General features: G+C 44.5%; 1 protein-coding gene across 10 annotated transcripts in view; it reads left to right on the plus strand.

Moving 5' to 3' along the window:
- MAP4 (microtubule associated protein 4) overlaps positions 1 to 23942 on the plus strand; it is a 168915-nt gene that overhangs the window by 133306 nt on the left and 11667 nt on the right. For 4 of the 10 annotated variants that reach the window (XM_068559032.1, XM_068559035.1, XM_068559029.1 and 1 more), the window contains 6 exons: positions 16334 to 16440; positions 17240 to 17455; positions 20837 to 21041; positions 21616 to 21675; positions 21796 to 22088; positions 23540 to 23653. In XM_068559032.1, the coding sequence (XP_068415133.1) occupies positions 16334 to 16440; positions 17240 to 17455; positions 20837 to 21041; positions 21616 to 21675; positions 21796 to 22088; positions 23540 to 23653 (995 nt within the window). The remainder of the gene's footprint in view (positions 1 to 16333; positions 16441 to 17239; positions 17456 to 20836; positions 21042 to 21615; positions 21676 to 21795; positions 22089 to 23539; positions 23654 to 23942) is intronic. The other 6 variants (XM_068559036.1, XM_068559026.1, XM_068559031.1 and 3 more) reach the window with 4 other exon arrangements.

Consider the following 23942-nt stretch of genomic DNA (forward strand, 5'->3'; position numbering starts at 1 on the left):
ACATTTGGTGGGTCTGGGAGTTTGAAGAGCTGATAAGCAGGGTAAGGCATTCTAGGGGATAGACTGCATAGAGGCATAGTGAAGTGCAAGTGCATGGAATATTTGAGGACTAGCAAACATTTGGGTGTGACTGGTATATACATCATGTGGGGAGCAGGGAGAAACATTCTGAGACAAGACTGGGGAGAAAAGAAGGTAAGCTCTTCAAGGGTCCTGAGAGTCGTGTGTACCTCCATGAGCAGAGGATCTTAAACTTTACACTGGAGGTAATTGGTGGAGGGAGTTAGGCTTTTACCTAGTTTCCTTGCATGAATCTCTTATCTTTTTCAGGGAGGCTATGCTAGGCTCAGTACTCAAAAGGCCTGGAATTTCCAAGTTGTACTTCTTGGGGGACTTTTCATCTGTAAGCATTTTAATGCTTTTGCCTGTTAAATGACAAAAATAACGCAATTTAGTAATGAGTGTGATGTCCTTTACTTAAGGGAGAACAATCCATGGATTAGGGGAGTACAGCAGAGAACAGTGGACCGCTCTTACCGAGGGATTCTGGGCAAGAGCGAGTTTTATACAGCGTTATAAGCGGCAACTGGGGGAAATAGGGCATGACTGGCTAGAAGGCCTGGGGTTTCCTTATAAGGCTAACAGGTCCAATTTTCTGGGGTAAGGTGAGCTAGCTGAAGCTGAGTCGTAGGATTGTTTGGTGTGTTTTAGGTTTCCTTGACAGTGAGGTGCTTTCCTTGACAGTAAAGTGCAGGCTGACTTAGATTTGTGGGCCAAGCCACCGGGGCGGCCTCCATTTTGTGAGTCCTGGTAAATGAATTACCTTTATCAAGGGTCACATAAATCAGATTACTAGCTTCAGTTTTTTCATTCTGTCTGCCTCCCAACTTTTGAAAGTTAATCAGGAAGAATCACGATTTTCTTGAGTTAAACATGTACTAAGAAATTTTTCTAAGATTTAGTAGAATATGGTTTTGAAATGTTTTTGCATACATGTATATTTGTATATAAACAAACATCATTTTCTTCCAGGTAAGAAACTAGATTGCAGCTTCATAGTCTTCAGCTTTTATTAGTAGAGTGTCATCCATCATTGTAATCAGTAGACTTATCGACTTTCATTGTAATGATAATCTATTAGAAATTGTTTCCTGGACACAGTAACAGGGAACATTTGGTCAATCTGGAAAGTAGCTTTGTTGCCTCGGTAACTGAAAGAATGCAGAGAAACCAGTTGTGGAGCGTATCAAAACCAAGGCCCTGAACAGGTTGAGTACTAGCTCAAGGCACAAGGCAAAAACAGAAACATCTGCCAGTGCATCTGCTGAGATCAGAGACCTGCAAGCTGTGCCAGAGCCCTTGGAAGCTTGACAAGTTGTTATACAGTCTGATAAAAGAGAGGTCGCCTTCTGACCAGACACATGGGAGTCCATGCACTTTCCTCAGACTCAGACAGAATGGAACTTAAAAACCTTCAGCGCAAAGGACATTCCAAATCGGCACCTGTCTACATGAGTTTAACGATGGGAGAGATCAGGTCAAATGATAGAAGTCCGTGAAAGGAATCCGACTTGAGCAGAACTTTTTTGAGAGCCTACTTAAGCACTGTTTCAAGCACTGGGCTGGGCATCTGCATAGCAGAGGTGGACAGGTCTTATTCCTGCCTTCTAGAAGCTTCCAGGAAAGGCACATACAGAAAAGATGATGGTGTAGTTTCCAAATCCTAAGAAAAAGTAGAACAAGTATAGTTCTGTGTAAACATTAAGGATTCAGTTTGGGAGTTGGGGGTCTAGGAGACTTTACAGAGGAGGTGACATTTCTGTGAGTTCTGAATGAGTAGAAGCAGAACCCAGAGGCAAGGAATTCTAGTGGCAACTGAGTCTAGAATTTAAGTCTTCGGGTTCTTAAGTACATTTCTTTTTACCTGGGCACGCTCAACTTTCTAAGACTTCATGTAAGTTCCTCATCCGCCAACTTGATAAAATATCACAGTGACTGGGGGGGGCGTTTGAGTTCCTTGATGCAGCTCTCTCCCGTGGGTGAATGTGCATTCCTGAGTGAGATTGTGTTTGTAATTCTGAATTGGACTAGGGCACTGACAGGGTCATCCTCAGGTTTTACTAATTATTCTGTACTAGATTTTTCTCATTGTTTGTCATCCAGGTAGCAGTCACCTCATTGGGAGAGAAATAAACACATTAATTCTTGTTCCATGTGATCTCTTCCGTGGTATGTGTTGCAAAGCAATAGTGTAATCAAACTCTAAGCCACTCTGTCCCCTCCCCTCTGTAAAAGCCTCTGGATCTCCATGTTTTCTTAGTGAAGCAGGAGGACCTGCTTGCCCACTCAGAAGCAGCAGTGAAGGATGCCCACAGTGCTGAGCACTGTAACAGGACACCAGCATAAATGCAAGTCCACTTGAGAATGGAAAACAGTAGCAGACAGTTACTAAGGAATAAGACACACCTTCCTCATTCTTTGAAAGCCAGAATTTGACCATGTTTTATCACCAAGCCTTTATATACCCAAGACTCATCTCTTATTTTTTCCCATTACTAATTAGAATCATGACCCTCCTGGCACCACCTTCATTTTTCATTTTATTATACATCCTTCCTTGCTTTTCCTTGGTGAGAGCTTTGCTGTAGAGTAAAGTAACCCTAGTTTCTTGCTAATGAACCTTTATTGTGCTTTCGCATGTATTGCTGCTAAGCTACTTAAGGTCAAGGGGAAGGAGAGGTGTATACGAGTTCAGTTAATGTTCAGGACAGAGGTTAAGTTCACATTTTTTCCAGCATTGCAACACTGCCACTCCTGACCATGAACATAGCTCTGTGTTAGGTACTAATGCTAACGCAGGAAACGTATTAGGGTTGGTTCTTGCGCTCTAGTTGGGAACTTGAGAAAATTATGTGAAGGGTATGAATAGCAAGTAGAGAAGGTGAGTAATGGGGACAGAGGCTCCAGTTAAGGAAGCTTTCTTGGGCTGGGCCTTGGTAATCGCTTCACTTTTTTTTTTTTTTTGGCTGCATTGGGTCTTCATTGCTGCACGTGGACTTTCTCTAGTTGCGGCAAGGTGTGCGGGCTTCTCATTCTGGTGGCTTCTCTTGTTGCGGAGCACGGGCTCTAGGCACACGGGCTTCAGTAGTTGTGGCTCGCGGGCTCAGTAATTGTAGCGCACGGGCTTAGTTGCTCTGCGGCATGTGGGATCTTCCTGGACCAGGGCTCGAACCTGTGTCCCCTGCATTGGCAGGCGGATTCTTAACCACTGTGCCACGAGGGAAGTCCATCTCTTGTATTCTTGATAGACTACTTCACAATATGCTATGTTACTTCAATTAGTGACTTTCAAGCTAGGCAACAAAAATCAGCTTTGTTCAAGGCAGAGTTTTTCCTATCCTTTCAGTGTAACTTTTTTTTCAAGAATTTTCTCTCGTGGGTCCCTCAATCCTGAAAGTACAGTTTGTAAACTCAAAGCTCAGGGCAGCAAAGGACTATGCTGAATTAAATGGGGGCAGTGGGCTCTGGTGGGCGGCTAAAACCCCAAGCCACAGATAGCCAAGGTCCCTAAGTCCTAGAGGTCGGAGGAAGATGAACTGCTGCAGTGTGTTCCCATGGCAACTAAGTGATCAGCAGGCTGGAAAGAGCAGGCAGGGCTGGTGCAGGAGGGAGAGACACATCTTGTCCAAGAAACTAAGAGGGATCAGGAGCAGGAGTAAAAGTACGAGTATGTATTGTCACACAAGTGTCTTACAACTTGGATACATGTCCCCAAAGTGCTGATCACTGAAACCTTTAAATGAACCACTTATTAGACTCTTGCACAATGCAGAGCTACAAGGTGGAGCTCTCACTGGGCTTTGGGGACTCAGTCAAGTCAGTTTTCAAGTGAATTTGATAAGTTGTTATGACAGCAAACCTACTCTTCCTCTGAGAAATGAATGCCTCCAATTTTGATATTACATTAAGGTTCTTTTTTTTAAGTGAAATTTTGAGCAATTTTTTGGAGTCATTGTTCTTTAAGGGTTATGGCTTAGGATTGGCAAATGAGTCTTATTTTTAAAACAGTTTTTTGAGTAGGTGACTGTGGAAGTGTGGGCATAGTGTCACATAAGCGAGTGTGTGGGTACACAACGTGTCTATACTGGTGAAAGCTGGCATCATTACTATCCTCAGTACCCAGATTAGCACCATCCCGTGTTTTAAATTGCAGATCTAAATACGGTGCCAGTTAACAGGAAATTACATTTTCAGTTTAACAGTGGCATTCGATTGTGCAGAAAGGAGCAGGTTCCTTGCTTTCTCTTTCTTTTTCATTCATTCCTTCTTTCTTCCTTGGTTCCTTTCACACTAGTAAATACATTTATCATCCAACTGCTTGAGGAAAGAGGAGTGTTGGGCGAAAGACAGGTTTAGTCATGAATGCTGGGGACTTGGTGTGATGTCACTGCCAGCTCTGTGATCATAGGTGGTGTTAGAGCTCCAGGAGCGGCGGGGAGAGCCGTGGAAGAGGCGATGTCGCTCTCACACAGGCAGCCAGCCTCATGCACTGCCGTTCCCGGCCAGCTCTGTCAGGGCCAGCCTGCACAGTGCTGGGTGGATTCCACAAAAGAAATGAGCCAAGCTGGGTTTGAGTGGCTGAGGACAGAGGGCAAGCTGAATGAGATCGGGCTGAATGTCAGCATGGAAGGGCAGCTGAAAGACGGGCTTGTGAAGAATGCCAGCTTCCTGGAGCAGAATAAGCTCTGCTTCTTTGAGGGGAAGCTAGACAAAGAGCTCGGCATTGAAGCGCAGGACAAGGAGTATCAAGCCACCTCGGGTCACCTTGCGAGCAGGTATGTGATTGCAGACAGCTGCCATCCCTTGGAGGGGAACTCATTGCACCAGAAGACGGCCGAATTACATCTGGGACCCAGAGAGGGGCCAGACAAAAACAAAGCCACTATAGTTCCGGGGACGGTGGCAGGGAAGAATGTGCCGGAGACAGAGAGCCAGCCAGATCTGCATTTCCCTGGGGCTGCTGACATGCCCACCCAGTATGTTAAGGAGCAGGAAACCAGTGTTTGGGACCCCAACTTTCATCCATTGTCAGTGGCTCAAGGTGGCATCCCTGCTGGCTGCCGGGTGATTGGGGTGGTGAGTGATAGCTCTGGGCAGCTCGAATATGAGTCCTCCCTAGTGGTGGCTGTAGCCCAGCCAGCCCCCACTGTTGAGCACTCACCCACTGCCATTCCACCAATCACTAAGGTCGAGTTCACCCCGGACTATTTGAATGCCAGCTCTCATATCAAAGACCATGATAAGGAGTTGGAGAAATTGAGTTCTACTGAGGAGGGGGCTTTGCTTGACCAAGCCCCCCAGCAGAAAAAGGCAATGCGCCGGGCCCTGTCTGAGTGCTCTCATCTCTCAGTCCCCCCAGCTGTCAACCTTGCAGATAAGTATCCTGAACTTCCCACCCAAGAAGAGCTTTCTTCTGGCCTGCTACTCCTCACCAGTAGCCCAATGCTGAGTCCCACACCCAGAAAACTGGGGGCTCCTGCCATTAGGCGCTCCATGACAGTGGCTGAGGAACAGACAGCCAGCCACAAATTGAACCCTGGAGAACGGCCCATTCTGTCTACTGAAGAGATACCTCCTTTCAACTGCGAGGAACCAGTGGCCAAGAGGAGAGAAGAACTGACCCACTTCAACAACAGCAGCAGCAGCAGCAGCAGCTCTGGGAAGAGGGAACTGGGCACTGCTGGGTTCTATCTCCATGGTAAGCTGGAGCAGATTCCTGAAGTAAGCAGCAAGGAAAAAGGACAAGAAGATACTAGTGAAACTAGAGCGGATTCATGCTTCCAAGTCTGCCGGGGAGGTGAGAAACGGCCAGGACAGACAGTTCTGGCAGGGAAGAAGGAAATTGAGGTCACCACAACCCAGAGCACTCCATCGTTCCTGTGTGAAGAGACCCCACGTGATGGTATGTTTCTAAATTTTGCCTCCATGGGGAACAAGCAGACAGCAAGGAAGGAACCAAAGTGACAGATTACCGGCAGGAGCGTTAGGCGGCTCGTTCCTGCTTGGAGTCTGTGACTGCCCAGGGAAAGCTGAATTCCCTTGCATCGGAAGGTTGAGGAGAGTGAAGCGAGAGAGTGCACAAAGTGACTCTAGCTGGGTCAGCCTGCACGTCTGCTGGTGTGACAGATGGTGTGGGCTGAGGGCGTGGGCCGAATCCCGTCAGAGAGGGGTGGGCATAAGACGTAGAGCCCCTCACTTGACCTCATGTCACCCTGCCCACCCCCCCATCCTCCCACCCCTCAGCTCCCTGTTGGTTTGAACCAGATGATTCCCGAGCCCTAAATCATCCAATCACAACTGATTGATTTCCTTGCTTGAAAATCTGTCACTGTGTGGATTCACAATGGCTTTATCAGCACTAACCTCCTCTCATTAAGAAGCGCAGTCTGGGTGCAAGCTCTGTTTTCCGTTTTGCTTTTGAGAACGTTTTACTTTTGTTCAAGCTGAAAAAGAGCCTTTTAAAGCTGGCTATTTAATATTCTTTTGCTGTTCTTCATGTTTGACCCGGTCTTGCTTCTAGTTTCCTCTCTGTGTGTGTGTGTTAGGAGGATTTGTGGGGAGAAGGGGAAGAAGGGGAAAGTGGACAGTGGAAAGACTTGTGGTTAATAAACAGCTAAATGTTGCGGTCCTTGCGGCTGCCCCTTTGTCTTTCTTCCTGGCCCTTTCTTCTCTTCCCCACCCCCAGCCCTCCACGGGTCTTATTGTTGGTGGTCTTACAAAAGCTTGTTTTCCTCTGAGTCCAGTTTGTGCACAAAGGACCATGATTCACAGGCTAGTTAATGGAGATTTACAATATGTGTTTTGTTTGTTATAAAAATAGCCTCTTTTCCTAGGAACCGTTTCCTCTAGTATTTATACCTCTCAGTACATTTTTACAAAAATGTTTTACTCATTTTTTCTTAATATTAGAAGTGGTATTTTCTAGGGGTAAGGGTAAGTGGAAAGGACCCTTGAAGACCGGCAGGTGTGTGGCGTGTGTTTTTTTGTTTGTTTTTTAAATAGAGGTGGGCAAAAAAGCGTCATATTTCCTCTGATTCCTTATGACTCCAAGATGATAAGACTCAGGTGTTCTATGCTGTCACTTCCTTCTAACTGTAGCAGAACTGTAAGGTCCTCCTGGATAGGATTGTCTCATCTTTTTTTGCTTGATCCCCAGGTGCCCAATTCAGTGCCGTATACCTTCTAAGTGGTAATGAGTGAAGATTTTTGTTTATTTCAGAACAAGTTTGTCCTAGTTCACACTAAGAGAATTTCACGCTGGTAGGAAAAAAATGTCAGATGACTGACAAACCTCACTGATCTGTTCACCTAATAAATGTTTGAATGCTGACTGCTAAACTCTATGTAGATAAAGCTATATAAGGATTCATTGTTCACCATACCTATCATATGCCACTACCTAGGCCCTGGATATTGTCCTTATCCTCGAGCGACTTGTGATCTAGTTGGGGTGGCAGGGGTCGGGGGGTGGGGGTTGTATGAGAGGATTGTGAATCATGAAAACTTTCGGGAGGAGGTGGCCTTGGAAGCCTAACAACGTGGAGGGAAAGCCTTCCAGGCAAAGGTATGAAGCTCAGACAGCTCACATTAGGTAAAAGAACAATGACGAGTATTTGTGGGGCTTCTCTTAATGATTATTTAGTTTCAAAGAACAGAAACACACTCATAGGAACTCAAATTTGTAAAAAGCTATTTGTTGACAATCTCATAGAATCCTATTGCAGGAAGTGTAGCCCAGCTACAGCCATTGTGTGTCTCTCTTAGGACCTCTGCTTTGCCCTAAACATGTGTTCCATTCTCTTCCCTTTTGGAAACTGTTCTCTGCCGTCTCTTACTTTTTGCTTCGTTTGTGTCTCTGGTCTGCACAGGACATTGGTTGCCATGGTTTTGGGTTCTGTGCCCTACTTTGTATCTCAGGAACCCAAGGTTGCTTGGCTATAGTTTTCATATTTTCTTTCTTTTAGGGAAAGAATGAGTAAATATATCTTGTTGTCTCAGCTTGGTCCAGTCACCTGTGTGCCAGGTACCAAAGCCTTCTTAACCAGTCTTGGCCATTTTGAGCTGCCCACTTCATCTGGGGCTCCTCTGGAGAAGGATGTGGGTTGAGCAAATATGCCAAAGCCATCTGTACATCTGTGGCCAGAAATAATGGGATAACAAATCTAGAAAGTTGTTTGGAACCCAAGCTTAGTTGTTGCCTGAGTTGTTTAAACCTTACTCCCATTTTCAAAAAACTGTCCTGACTGCCTATGACAATAAATAAAGTGGCCCAAATTTGGCTTTGAGAAGAGTCACCTGTTCTCAGTAGAAAAGATAAACTGGAAGACAGAGGATTGAAGGCAAAAACTCCCATGATGACAATTGGATTCATTTAATAGTAAAAGGTGAACTACTGAGGACGTGATAGGGGAAGTATACCAGAGGCGAAATCAACTGGACTTGAAAACTGGGTGTGGAAGGTGAGGGGGGGGGAGGGGGAGGGAGAGGGGGAGGGAGAAGGAGAGGGAGAGGGAGAGGGAGAGAGAGGAGTTGAAAATTATGCTGTGATTTTGAGCCTGGGTTTTCCAGCAAGTACAAATAATGGAAAGATGCAACAGAAGGGAGCAGTTTTGTAGAGCAGTTTTGTGTTCTTTTTGAACATTCTTCTGTGGAACTGTAGGGACATTTGGGTGGGGGTCTCTAGCAGTTGGCTGGTATATACCCCGGAAGCAAAGGAGGAGGGTCATGGTGAGAAGCACCATCTGGGAGGAAGACTGTGGTTTCTGCTTATGTGGCGGTCAGGCGTTTTTCACTGGGTGACACTTACTTGTGCAGGTTGAGATGTTGCATGTTTATATCATAAGCAGTGAGACTTCATGAAGTGTTCATGTTGTTTGCTGAAAAATCCTGTGCTTATTGAAAAATGTTCATGGTGGTCTGAAGCCAGTGGCCAGTGGCAACAAGTCAGACATTTGGTGAGATATTCTTTCAGCTTGCTCTAGAACAGAGGTGTTACCAATACCTTGCATGGTGGGGGTGGTTTTCTTTCTTCATATTTTTAAAACTAAAAAAATTCCGTTTTCAACTAGAAATGCATATGGTTTCAAGCATCAAAAAGTACAAAATGCTATACATTAGAAAATCTCCTTCCAAGAGAAGGTGACGTTGATTCACTTTTTCCTGTTCCTCTCTTCTAAATACAGCTAAATACTCTGGAAAGAATGTGCCAGATAATCAGAAAAGGAATCTGAAAGGTAGAAGGGAGAGGGCAGGCTGGGTAGGGCTCAGGACTTGAGGAAGGACAGTGCAGTGAGTTCCCTGGCTTTTCTTTTTAATCTCCCATGTGTCCTGGTCTGGGCACTGGAGAGTGTCTACAACCTGGAATCACCAACAAGCATAGATAAAAGAAGAAGAAAAGGCAAAAAGAAAGAAAGAAAAATCTGTTCTCTTTTGACCAAAGACCAGGAACGGGGAAGCCCTATTTCCATCCCCATATCCAGCAGTGGTGGTGGATACCTCTTGCAGGTACAGTGTCAGCAGAGGTCATCAGGGCCTACCTGTTGTGCACTTCACACCTGGCAGCAGTTGCAGGCCTGATCCACCCACAGTGGCAGGGAAGGTCACTCCTGTCCCCACTAGGTGACAGCACCAGCGGCACCAGCCTTCTACCCAGTAGCAGAAGGAAAGGTAGGTAGGTTTCCTGCTACACTCTTTCCTCCATCATCAGGCCAGTTAGGTGCTTCCTGCTCCCAGTGGCATCAAAACAGGAAGTCCGCCAGCATCAGGCAGCCAGAAAACAGGCCAGGAGAAAGTCTTCATTCCGTGGGTCTAGCATCACTCATCCCCCACCCAGTGAAACCATCTGTCCCAGGGAAGTGCCTTGAGCCCTTGCAGGCAATACCAGCAGGGATTGAGTGACAGCCTCATGGAACCAGAAGAACACAGCAGGCCTGTATTGCATTACAAGGGCCCTGGGAACTAAATTGTTATTGAAACTACCTGCACACTAAATTTAAACAGTGATTACCTGCTAATATACAAAAAGGATTTTAAAATCCCTTTTTAAAATCCATCATAAAACTGTTTCAAGAAGTTATGAATTCTCTTGAAACAAATGGAACTAGAAAATCTCAGCAAAGAAATAGAAGTTATGGGCTTCCCTGGTGGCACAGTGGTTAAGAATCTGCCTGCCAATGCAGGGGACATGGGTTCGAGCCCTGGTCCTGGAAGATCCCACATGCCGTGGAGCAACTAAGCCCGTGCACCACAGCTACTGAGCCTGCACTCTAGAGTCTGTGAGCCACAACTACTGAGCCTGCCTGCTGCAACTACTGAAGCCCATGCACCCTAGAGCCCATGCTCCACAACAAGAGAAGCCACCACAATGAGAAGCCCGCGCACCGCAACAAAGACCCAACGCAGCGCGCGCACACACACACACACACACACACACACACACACACAATACAATGAACAAAAACTGGTAGAGCTGAAAGGAGAAATAGACAAATCCACAGTTGTAGTTGGGGACTTCTACATCCCACTCTAAGCAATTGATAGAACTACTGGACAGAATATTAGTAAAGGTAAAGAAGAATTTAACAGTAATATCAAACAACAGCATCCAATTGACATTTATAGAAATTCCACCTAACAACAGCAGAATATTCTTTTTTTTTTATTGGAGTATAATTGCTTTACAATGTTGTGTTAGTTTCTGCTGTACAACAAAGTGAATCAGCTATATGTATACATATATCCCCTCCCTTTTGGACCTCTCTCCCAACCACCGCCCCCCGCCCCACCCTTCCTACTCATCCAGGTCATCATAGAGCACCGAGCTGAGCTTCCTGTGCTATACAGCAGGTTCCCACTAGCTATTTATTTTACACATGGTAGTGTATATATGTCCATCCTAATCTCCCAGTTCATCCCACCCTCCCGTTCTCTATTCCTGCCCAGCAAATACGTTCATCTGTACCATTTTTCTAGATACCACATATATGCGGTAATATACAATATTTGTTTTTCTCTTTCTGACTTACTTCACTCTGTATGACCAACTCTAGGTCCATCCACATCTCTACAAATGACCGAATTTCATTCCTTTTTATGGCTGAGTAATATTCCAACCATATATGGATGTGGTATATATGTACCACATCATCTTTATCCATTCATCTGTCAGTGGACATTTAGGATGCTTCCATGTCCTGGCTGTTATGAATAGAGCTGCAGTGAACATTTGCGTACATGTGTCTTTTTTTTTTTTTTTTTTTTTTTGGCTGCGTTGGATCTTCGTTGCTGTGCGCAGGCTTTTCTCTAGTTGTGGGGAGCGGGGGCTACTCTTCGTTACGGTGTGCGGGCTTCTCACTGAGGTGGCTTCTCTTGTTGCAGAGCACCGGCTCTAGGTGCGTGGGCTTCAGTAGTTGTTGCATGCAGGCTCAGTAGTTGTGGCTCGCGGGCTCTAGAGCACAGGCTCAGTAGTTGTGGCGCACGGGCTTAGTTGCTCCGTGACATGTGGGATCTTCCCGGACCAGGGCTCGAACCCATGTCCCCTGCATTGGCAGGCAGATTCTTAACCACTGCGCCACCAGGGAAGCCCCATGTGTCTTTTTGAATTATGGTTTTTTCAGGGTATATGCCCCGTAGTGGGCTTGCTGGGTCATATGGTAATTCTATTTTTAGTTTTTTAATGAATGTCCATACTGTTCTCCATAGTGGCTGTATCAATTTACATTCCTACCAACAGTGCAAGAGGGTTCCCTCTTCTCCACACCCTCTCCGGCATTTACTGTTTGTAGATTCTTTTCAAGTGCCGGTGGAACATGCATCAAGATGGATCCTGGGTCATAAAACAAACTTCAATACATTTAAACGATTGAAATCATGCAGAATATGTTGTCTGACCATAATGGAACAAATGAGAAACCAATAATAGAAAGACCACAGGAAAATCTTCAATCACTTGGAAATTAAACAGTATACTTCTAAATAATCCATGGGTCAGAGAGGAAGTTTTCAGAGGACATTTTAAAAATACAATGAACTGAATGAAAATGAACATATCAGGAGTTCCCTGGCGGTACAGTGGTTAGGACTCGGCGATTTCACTGCCAGGGCCGGGGTTCCATCCCTGGTTGGGGGATGATCCCACAAGCCTTGTGGCACAGCCAAAGAAAAAGAAAAAGAAAAAGGAACATGTCAAAATTTGTCGAATGCAGCTATAGCAGTACTGAGAGGGGAATTTGTGGCACTAAGTGCTTACATTAGAAAAGAGAAAAGGTCTCAAATCAATACTCTGAAACTAAAAAAAGAACGAAATAAATCCAAAACAGGCAGAGATCAGTGAAATTATAAACAATAAAACAGAAAAGAAAATTTATTAAACCAAAAGCTGGTTCTTAAAGCCAACACAGCTGATAAACTTTTAACAAAACTGACAAAGGTGAAAAAGAGACACAGCCAACCAATAACAGGAACACGGGATATCACTACAGACATTAAAAGTATAATAGGGGAATACTAGGAGCACCTTTACCCTCATAAATTCAATAACGTCGAAGAAATGTACCAATTCCTTAAACCCCACAAATTACCATAACTCAACCACGATGAAATAGGTAACCTGAAGAGCCATTAATGAAACTGAAATTTTTTATTTTATTGAAGTATAGTTGACTTACAATGTTGTTTTAATTTCTGCTGTACAGCAAAGTGATTCCATTATACATATATACATATATTCTTTTTTTAATATTCTTTTCCATTATGGTTTATCATAGGATGTTGAATGTAGTTCCCTGTGCTATACAGTAGGGCCTTGTTTATTCATCCCAAATATATGAGTTTGCATCTGCTAATCCCAAATTCCCAATCCTTCCCTCCCCTTTGGCCATCACAGGTCTGTTCTCTGTGTTTGTGAGTCTGTTTATATTTTGTAGATATGTTCATTTGGGTCATATTTTAGATTTCACATATAAGTGATATCATGATATTTGTCGTTCTCTTTCTGACTGACTTCACTTAGTATGATCATCTCTAGGTCCATCCATGTTGCTGCAAATGGCATTATTTCATTCTTTTTTATGGCTGAGTAATATTCTGTTGTATATATACACACCACATCTTCTTTATCCATTCATCTGTTGATGGACATATAGGTTGTTTCCATGTCTTGGCTATTGTAAATAGTGCTGCTGTGAACATAGGGGTGCATATATCTTTTCAAATTATAGTTTTGTCTGGGTATATGCCCAGGAAATTGAATTTTTAATTAAAAAGCTTCTGATGGTTTCAGTGGAGAATTTTACCATACATTTAAAGAATAATTAACACCAGTTTTACACATTCTTTGCCAGAAAATGTAAGAGGAAGGAACACTTCCTAACTCATTATATGATGTCTGTATTATCCTGATAACCAAAATCAGGCAAAGACAGTACCAAACAAACTACAGACTGATATCTCCCATGAACTTAGATGCAAAAATTTTTAACAAAGTACTAACAAATCACACCCAGCAGTATATTAAGATGATTATACACAACAGCCAAGTGGAATTTATTCCAGGTATGCAAGGCTGGTTCAATAATCAAAAACCAATCACTGTAATCCATATCAAAAGTCTAAAGAAGAAAAATCATAAACACGTAAAATTCATTCAACAAAATCCAACACCCGTTTATGATAAACTCTCATCAAAGAATAGAGGGAGAACTTCCTCAACTTGATGAAGAACATCTACAAAAAACCTACAGCTGACATCATAGTTAATAGTGAAAGACTACATGTTTTCACCCTAAAGTTGGGAACAAGGCAAGGATACTTGCTGTCATCACTCTTATTTAACATAGTACTAGAGGTTCTGGTTAGCACAGTAAAGCAAGAGAAGGAAATAAAAGGCATATAGATTGGAAAGGAAGAAAAAAATCTGGCTGTATTTGTAGATGACATGATTGTTTATGTAGAAAAGTCCAAGGAATCTACCCTCACAACCCCTAGAACTAATTAGTGAGTTTATCAGTGTCACAGGATACACAATCAACATGTAAGAAACAATTAATTGCATTTCCATTTAGTAACAATGAAACTATTTTATTCAAAATCCTGTAATAAATATTCATAGCAGCTTTACTTATAATGGCAAACAGCCAGAAACAACCAAAATGTCCTACAGTAGGTGAACGGTTGACCTGTGGTACAGCCACACCATGGACTTCTCATGTACAACATGGATGCACCTCAGAAGCGTGTTGCTCGGTGAAAGAGGCCAGCTACAAAAAGTAGGACACTGTGTGATTCCACTTATATAATATTCTTGAAATAATATTTTAGAGATGGCAAGCAGATTAATAGCTGCCAGAGATTAAGGGATTGGAAAGGCAGAGGGAGTGGGGTGGCTATAAAAAAAAAAAGGGTAACATGAGGGAGCTCTGTAGTGATGGAACAATTAATGTGTTTTGATTCTTAGTAGTGGTTACATAAAGCTACACATGTGATAAAATGTCATAGAACTGCTTACATACCTGCACACCTGCATGTGCGTGCACACACACACACACAAATGAATGCATGTAAAACTGGAAAAGTCTGATAAGCTCTCTGGATTGTACCAATATCAGTTTCCTGGTGTACTTTAGTTATGCAGGGTGTCATTGGGGGAGACTGGGTAAAGGGTACACAGAACCTCCCTGTACATTTCTTTGTAACTTCCTCTGAATCTTTACTTCAAAACAAGCAGTTTTAAAATAAAGCCTCCTAACTCTCCCTAGTTTTGTGCCTGGTCCTCCACCCCATCCCAAAATTAAGTCACCATTGTTTTGTTTCATCATCGTTCTTCCAAAGACTTTTAAAAAATGCATGTACAAGTGTATTGTCTTTTCTAGACAATGGTTTCATGTTATACCTACTGTTCTGTGCCTTGCTTTTCTTTTCACAGAGTAGAGATCGTTCCCTATCAGTCATGGTTTATTTTTTCAAATTCAGAGATAATATTGATACTTCTGCCATATGCTTTAACCAGTTTTCAGTTAACAGACTTCTGGGTTCAGTCCTTTGCTTTTAGAAACAATGCTCTGGTAAAAGACCATACACATTTGCTATTTTGCAGGTATATGAATATATCTCTAAGATAAATTTCCAGAAATTGTAATTCTGGATTAGAATTTATCTGCACTTGTAATTTTCGGAGATACTGCTAGACTGCCCTGCATCTGATTTGTACCATTTCACACACTTCCCAGCAGTGTATGTCCTCACATTATCCCCAGCAGCTACTTTGAGATTTTAGGACTTTTTGACAATATGTTAGGTTAGTAATAGTATCTTTTCATATTTTCAAAAGTGATTTGTATTTCTTTTTCTGTAAACTGTGTTCATATTCTTTTGGCCATTTTTCCTGTTCATTTTCTTTTTGGCCTTTATAGGAGTTGGTTGATTTGTAGGAGTAGTTTATGTAATAAGCTCTGTGTCTTTGATGTGAGGTTCAGTACTTTTTTCCTGTTTATCATTTGCCTTTTGACTTTTCGTATTGTTTTTTGGGGCACGTGGAAACTTTTTATTTTTCTGTAGTCCAACTTATCTTTTGTGACTTCTAGATTTTGTGCCAGTTAGAAAGTTGTTCCCCACACCCAGGTTATAAATTTCATGGTATTTTAGTGCTTTCTGGTACAGCCCTACTGAAATCTGGAGTCACCTCCCATTGGTGCTGCTGGGCGTAGCCTTAGGCTGTAGACTTTATTTCTGGCCCTGGATCTGATTTCATGGGTCTCCTCGGCCTTGTTGGAAATCTGGGTCACTGCTAGAACCAGATCAAGTTCATCTCACATCCTCCATAAAGTGGTGCTTTACAGGGAAAGGAAGGAAGGGGAGGACATTGGATGATCTTCTGGCTCTTATCCCATCTCTCAGCAACCTTTATTCCAAGAGATAAACTCTAGTAGAAGTGGTTTTTGTCCCCTATGTGCTCTGGGAGTTAGTGGTTGGGTGACAGAACCCCTTTGCCAGTCTCCAGGGAAGGGAAACCAAACTTCAAGGGCCATTTCCTTCCACTGATCATTCGTGCAAATCCTAGTTAAGTTGCTTCTCCACAGGGACAGGCTGCTTGAATCTCTGGAGTCTAAAACTGTCCTTTGTCACAGTGAGGGGGACTTGGGAGTCTTGTCTACTTTCAGCAGCATAGCTCTGGATTTTCTCAGAATGGAGTGCTAGTTAGTGGTGTGTCTCTGCAAAGACTTGCATTTTCTCAGTGGGTGTGAAAAACATTTGCTTAGCATAACTTTTCCCCCTTTAGGAATAGCCAAACTAGAAGAAGGACGGCTTACTGGGAGTGTGACCGGAAATGACATCACCGCCCCTCCAAACAAGGAGCTCCCACCAAGCCCAGAGAAGAAAACAAAGGTAGGTGCCAGAATGGTGGGTTGTCTTCTGCTGTACTTTTTTAAAACTATCTTCTGCTTATTATTGCTTGAATCATGCAAATGAAATTTCTTTTTTCTGAGCTATTATGAGTCCTTCCTCAAGTTTGGACATGCTTAGAAAATATTTTATATTCCCATTTTACCATGGTGGCCTAACTCAATCCTTTAAATCTTTGCTTTTGACCGTATTATCTTGAATATCTGTTCTGTAGATGTTGTTTCTGCTTCCCTTAACAACAATAATAAAGGGAATTACAGAATTATTCAGAAATCCATTCTGAAGTCTCTGTTAATGAAAAAGGAGCACAGATTTTTAAGGTGGATCATAGCTCCAGACATTTATTGGTACTTATTGCAAAGTACAAATGCCACATTTTAGTGTGGGCTTAAAACAGGACGTTGATACTGCCTCATAGAGGTGCAGATAATAAATAGCCTAATCACCTGCTGGTGACTTTCTTCACAGAATTATTGCAGGCTTCAAAAGTTAGTTAATTGTTTAAAGTTATTACTGAATTTAAATCTTCAGGTGCCAAACTGCTGGAATTTGTGACACTGTCATTAAGAAACAATTCCCAGTTTTCTTTATCTGCATCCTGATGTCTTTCCACTATTTACTGAGCTCAGAAGAAAGGAGTGCAAATTTTCAGTTGCATCTATCCTCATTGCTTATAATTTTACTTTGAATTGTGCAATTTATACTTTTTTTTTAATTTGTTTTTATTCTGTCTGTGTGTTTGATGTTGGCCTTTAAAAAAAAACAACAAATCAACTTAAAGCCTTTGGCCACCACTCAACCTGCAAAGACTTCAACATCGAAAGCCAAAACACAGCCCACTTCTCTCCCTAAGCAGCCAGCTCCCACCACCTTTGGTGGGTTGAATAAAAAACCCATGAGCCTTGCTTCAGGCTCAGCACCGGCTGCCCCACCCAAACGCCCAGCTGCTGCCGCTGCCAGGCCTTCCACCTTACCTTCAAAAGACGGGAAGCCCAAGGTAAGTAGTCACCTGAGCACCGTGCCAGGGAAAAGTTTTCCCCTCCGAGCGTCAGGTAGTCAGGCTCTGTTGCTTCCAGATATGGAAGCAGGCTGGTGGACGGGGAAAGGAAAGGGCAAAGGGGGAAGGGTAACTCAGATCATTTTGGGAGCTCTTGATGCAGCCATGAAATTCGATGGCCTGTTTTCCTTTGTGCCTTTTCTGCCCTGGCTGGAGGCACTCTTGCCTCTGCTCTGGCTCCTCCTTTCTCCCAGCTCCTCCTCACTCTTCGTCTATTTACATACTGGTTAACCACTTTCCCCACTCCACATGCCAATCATATACTCATTTTTGGTGTAATTCCGCCATCAAATTCCCAGTCAAATTCAATTCTTTGTCTTTCTTCTTAATCATCCTGCAGAAGTGAATTTCCTCCATTAGTTGATTAGTGATTAGCTCTTCCAGCTTATCTTCCAGCAGATTCCAGCATCAGGTGGTAACTTACTTTGCTTTTGGCATTAGGCTACCTCTCACCGGGCTCCTTCTGCAGTTTTTCAGTTTTCCGGGTCACCCACACATTATTGCTTAGAAACTGGTCAGTTTGGAACAGCAGTAGCTTCACAGGATTGTTCTTGGAGGAGAGGGTGGGTAGAATCTGTGACTGCCTTTTCTAACATCTTGTTTTCTTTGAGGAGGGTCTTTAGGTCAACCTGATATTACTCTTTAAAATCATGATGAGGAATAGTTTACCATGTTAAAATGTCAGTGTTTTCATTTAATCTTGTAAAGAAAACTGGTGGAACCTAGGAATTGTAGGCTAGGTTGAAACCCTGGCCAAGAAACTGAGAAATCCTAATATAGACTAGGAATTATGAAATCTCATGAAGCTTTCTGATCCTCATTTACCCAGTTGACACTGCTTTTCTTGATGTTTAGAAAACAATTTATTTGAATAAGAGGGCGGAGGGAAGGTGGCTGGAGCCGTGACAGCAGCTCCTCCCTGACACTTTCTTAGCAGCAAATCCTGGGGGAGACAGAGGAGGCCATGGGAAGGAGGGGGTGCTGTCTAGTGAAGTTCACTCTGTAATAATAACAAAAATGAAGCATACTGTAGTGGTTTCTTTATAGACATTAACTCTTTTAATTCTCTCTCTCAACAACCCATAATGTGGATCTTAGTATCCTCATTTCAGAGCTCAGTTAAATAACCTTTCTGTAGTCCAGTGCTAATAAGCGGCAGAGCCCGTATTTGAACTTGGGTCTAACTCCAGCGCTGGTGCGCAGGGCCTCTATCAACACTCTTGTTTCCTGTCTTTTTGCCATGCAGCTTTTAGACAGCATTTTGAGATACTGCTGACCTGAAGAGGTGATATGCCTCATAATGATTACCGTTGTTTATCTTTTAGATAAGAAACAGATGGAAACATTTTGAGAGATGGATAAAAACTAAAGCCTAATGAAATTTGTTTTTTTCCTTATTTGGTAGAAAGATTTATAGGAGCAAACAAAGGGGAAAAAACTATTCAGAAAAAACAAGATCTGTGATTCTGGCAGAGGAGAAAATATAATTGAGAAAACAGGAGAGTGACTCCAACTCTGAGAGCAGGCTGGTTCTGCAGCCTGCTGAGGCCAAAAGCCTGACGTCTAAAGAACATCACGTCCTTTAGAGATTTCTATCTCAAGCAACTTTTTTCTAACTTATTATTATTACTCTTACTAGCAAAATATAAGACCCCACCCGATTATTCTGACTCACAGTATTGAAAATTTGAAGGAGACCCCAGAGAGCATCTGGTTTAATCTTTACATTTTAGAGCAAACAGAGCAGGAGTCCCTCTGCACAGACTCCCATGTCATGCTCGAGACAGAGCTGGTAGCTGGACCTTCCCCTGGTTCCAACCTTAGGGTTCTTTACACCATGCTTGGGCCCTTCATTTGTAGGAATGGTCATTACCCTGCATTTGCAGGGTTAGATTTTATTTAAATGGCTGCCAGCCCTTAATTTCTGAGATCCTCCTTAGCTGATTTTCCATTTAAGCAATATCCTGCTTGTCTCCACCAACATATTACCCTCTGTGTGGCCATTTCTCTTGGAGTACAAGAGCTGGATCCCCTTTGTCTGTGGTTTGGCTTACTCTCTTGAGTAACATGGTATATTTGCTTATCAAAACAGTCTGTTCATTGCCTATTCCTGTAGAAACCAGGCTGTATTGATTCCTTCCCTTCCTTGATAGTGACTGCATGCCCAGCCTCCATGGAAGAGGAGCTAGAGTGACCCAGATGGCCTGTGTCTGCACTTGAGAGGCTTTTCCCTTTTGCTTTCAGTCAGAGCTGTGGCATCGGCCTGCTCATTCCCTCTGTTGGTCAGGCCTGCACCCTCCACTGCCCCTTCTCATTGTCCCTGTGCTCTTACAGAATCCTCATCCTCCCGTCCCTAACGTCACTTATTATCAAAGCTGGTCCGTAGCGATCCTTTGTTCCAGCCTCCTTTGTCCAGATGAGGAAATAAAGCCCAGAGAGGCTCAGTGATTTGCCCAAGATCACACTGTGAGTTGGGGGCCTGCCTGGGGCTGGAGCTTAGACCTGACTGATTTGGCCAATGCAGTTTCCAGCTGCAGCTCCATCCTGTTCAGAATTCACTGGGTGCATCTTAGCCAAAAGAATGGCTGAATTTGGGCTTCCCTGGTGGCGCAGTGGTTGAAAATCCGCCTGCCAATGCAGGGGACACGGGTTCGAACCCTGGTCTGGGAGGATCGCACACCTCGCGGAGCGACTGGGCCCGTGAGCCACAACCACTGAGCCTGCGCATCTGGAGCCTGTGCTCCGCAACAAGAGAGGCCGCGGCAGTGAGAGGCCTGCGCACCGCGATGAAGAGTGGCCCCCGCTCTCTGCAACTGGAGAAAGCCCTCGCACAGAAACGAAGACCCAACACAGCCATAAATAAAAAAAAATAATGATAATAATAATTAAACTCTCTCCTCAAAAAAAAAAAAGAATGGCTGAATTTGACTGAACATTTTAAATTTTTTGTTTTGTTTATGTATTTGTCTGATCTCTGGTCAAACATTAATACCTTAAATACATAAGTATTTAATGCAGTGGATCCTGAGGCAGACGTAGTTTGTGGTGTGGTATATTTTCAGGGCTGTTCGTTCTCACTGGTTCAGGTTGGATTGAGGTGGTTTGACTCCCTGTTTCCTGATCCCCGATCACATGGCACCCTACATGGCCATTTCCCATGTTGTGTGGACTTTCATCGTATAGCCACATATATTTCCTATCAGTGGGTGCCAAACCCACAGTACCCCTGCTTTCTGGCATAAGCGTATATGGAACCATCCTTTGGCATGAATTCCTCGGCCTGTTGCTGACCTGCAGCTCTTATTCCCACTTTCCTATTAGCAGCCTGTTGCAGAGGCAAAGATTCCTGAGAAGCGGGCCTCACCATCCAAGCCAGCCTCACCATCCAAGCTGGCTTCTGCCCTGGCCGGTAGGCCTGGCTCCAAGAGCACCCAGACTGTTCCAAAAGCCACAGCAGCTGCCACTCTTGCCTCAGCTGGGCCAAGCAGTAGGAGCCCCTCTACACCCCTACCCAAGAGGCCCACTGGTGAGTACTGCGCTTCCCTCCCATGGGAACCAGTGGGGAGGAGGGTGGGGCCTTGGCTTTTTGCCCCAGCCATAGCGCCAGTCAGCATCACAGACAGCTGTGCAGACCTGCTTGTGCACCAGCCCTTAATGAGGTCCATTGAAAAGTGGTAGCCTCGATCCCCATGTGAGGTTAGTAGATAATGTGCATCCAGAAAAATCCTGAGTGAAGGGGATTCTCATGAATTCCAAGGTAGAATTTACTATTCCTTTCTTAGTAACTCCACAGCACCCAGCACGTTGTGTTCATGGACTTTGATGATAAGAAATAGGCCATTCAAAGAAAGGCCACGTAGAAGGAAGGCATTGTCAAGACTGTAGAAAAGAGTAAGACACAGTGCTTGGCCTTGGACGCTCCATCAGGGCGTGGTCTTTACTTGGCTGTCTGATTTACTAGTTTGTTCTCAGATACTAGCACAGCCCCTGGCTCAAACAGGTTAGTAATTGTTGAATGAATGCATGAATCTCAGTTTTGGATGAGCCATTCAGTAGGTTATTTTGTTAAACGTGATGTTAAAAAGTATACGTTTGTGCAGCAGTCAAGACTGAGGGGAAACCTGCAGACATCAAGAAGATGGCTACGAAGTCTGCACCAGGTAAGACCCCATCCCCCGCTTCATGGATCCCAGATTTAAACCCCCACCTCTTCCATGGCTTTAAGGCTCCCTTTGCTTTCTCCCCTGCACACCTGTTATCTCTCACTCCCACCTTTGCAGCTGACGTGAGTCGCCCAAAGAGCACCTCCACCAGTTCCGTGAAGAAAAGCGCCACCGTCCCTGGGGCGGCACCCCCAGCAGGGGTGACTCCCAGCCGCGTGAAGCCCACAGCCACGCCTCCCCGGCCCTCTGGGACTCCTTCCGTCGACAAGAAGCTCACGTCAGCCAAGCCCAGCTCCTCTGCCCCAAGGCTGGGCCGCGTGGCTACCAATGCTTCTGCCCCTGATCTGAAGAATGTCCGTTCCAAGGTTGGCTCCACGGAAAACATCAAGCATCAGCCTGGAGGAGGCCGGGTGAGTCCAGGGAGCTTGGGGTCCTCGGCATGCTGGCCCCTGCTTCTTCCCCTGCCACATCTAAGCACCGTTCCCAGGCATGTCCTTGCATCGGCCCAAGGGGCCCACCATGCAGGGAGCAGTCAGGACGTTGGATTCAGTGTCAGGGAATTTCATCCTGGGCTCCGCCTCCCAGCAGCAGCAAGCAGGTGGCTCTGAGCTTTCTCTTTTCCTCACCTGTTCTGCATTTTGGGGTTTAGGCTTACATTTTTGGAGGCAAAAGGGTTCTGCTTTACAAATCAGAGGAGGACTCTGAGCCTTGAACAGGTGAGAGACACTGGGCGGGAACCTGGTTGGTTCTGTTTCTTACCCCTGCACTGTGAACAGCAGGATAGGCAGAAGATGGACCACCTCTTTGTTCCCAAAGCTGTGTCTTGGGTGGAGAGTCTGTCTGAACGAGGACTAGTGTCCTCTTGTGGCCAGGGTGACTTGCTGCGAGCCCCTGGCTTTCCTAAACAAAGGACCATGATAGAGTGTTGAGATGGAGAAGCATGGCTGGCCACAGCGCTTCACTTTAAGGACTTTCTGGGTACATCCACCCCAGAATTATTTGTTAACTATTAGCAACCACGGGGATTTTATGTGTGAAAAGGTGGTGGCAAAAGTCCAAGTTCAAAGTCCCAGGAGCAGCAACCTTCTCACCTCCTGCCTCATTCTCTAGCACTTAAACCACCACCACCGGCGTGCGCCTCCCCCCCGCCCACCCGCCACTCAGGATAGGATACTTAAGTTGCTTCAATCCAGAGCTGCTAAAAAATTGAAGAGGGTCCAAAATGAAGCAGAATCCTGGTGCTGATGGAAAACTGGGATAAGGGCCCAAGAGTTGCTTTTGACAAGAGATTATGGCTCTAACATACCCAGCCAGGCATCTGGGGCTGTGGTGCTGATGGCCTGCCCGTTCCCCACCCCTGCCCATGCTCTTCTTATGTTTTCATGGTGCAAAAGTGGCAGGAGGTCTTGGTGGAGAGTTGAGTAACTCAGTCTGGTGATGAAAGTATTTTCTGTTCCAACGTACCCGAGGGTGTGACACTTCCCGTCATCAGTAGTGGCTCCCTGTGACCATGGCAGCTTGCTTGGGGCATATCAGAACATGGGGCATGGGGGTGGGACATTGTGATTTGAAAACCCCAGTACACACTCAGAAGAGAATCGCTCATTTAGCCTCCTTCTTGCCTCTTCTTCACGAATGGTGTCTTGATCTCTTCCTCGTGTCTCAAGTCTGGTCTGTAGCCCCTCTCCCTCCAGCTTGGTCTGCCCTGGCAAATCGGTGGTTTTTTTCTAGGAGCAAGGGTGACCTGCTTCTGCATGGTGGCCTGGCCTGGATGCGAGTCCCCTTCAGCATTCTTCCTTTCTTAGTATCTGGGCTCTTGTCCTCTTGGTTTGAAATTTGCCCTCCCTTTATCTCCATCCAGGCCAAAGTAGAGAAAAAAACAGAGGCAGCTGCTCCAGCTCGAAAGCCTGAACCTAACGCAGTCACTAAAGCAGCCGGCCCAATTGGCAGTGCACAGAAACCGCCTGCTGGGAAAGTGAGTTTTATTTAGACTTTTACCTCTTGAAGGTAAAAGATGGTCAACTGTTTCTTCCAGCCTCAGTCACTTTCCCTTCTATTGCACTTTTTTCCTGTCCTTAACTAGTTTCTACTTCTCCCCGTGTTCCTTCCTCTGTGTTTGATGACTCAGGCATCAGAAAATATTCTCTATTAACCTGAAAGTTAACAGAGGTAGGAGCCCACTAGCCCTTTAGGGAATATTTATTTAGCTGGATAAAATGGATCCAAACACTTTCAGTCACTTCCTTCACTCTGACCTTGATCTG

This window comes from Eschrichtius robustus, chromosome 12 (assembly GCF_028021215.1).
Source record: "Eschrichtius robustus isolate mEscRob2 chromosome 12, mEscRob2.pri, whole genome shotgun sequence".
NCBI classification, from domain to species: domain Eukaryota; kingdom Metazoa; phylum Chordata; class Mammalia; order Artiodactyla; family Eschrichtiidae; genus Eschrichtius; species Eschrichtius robustus.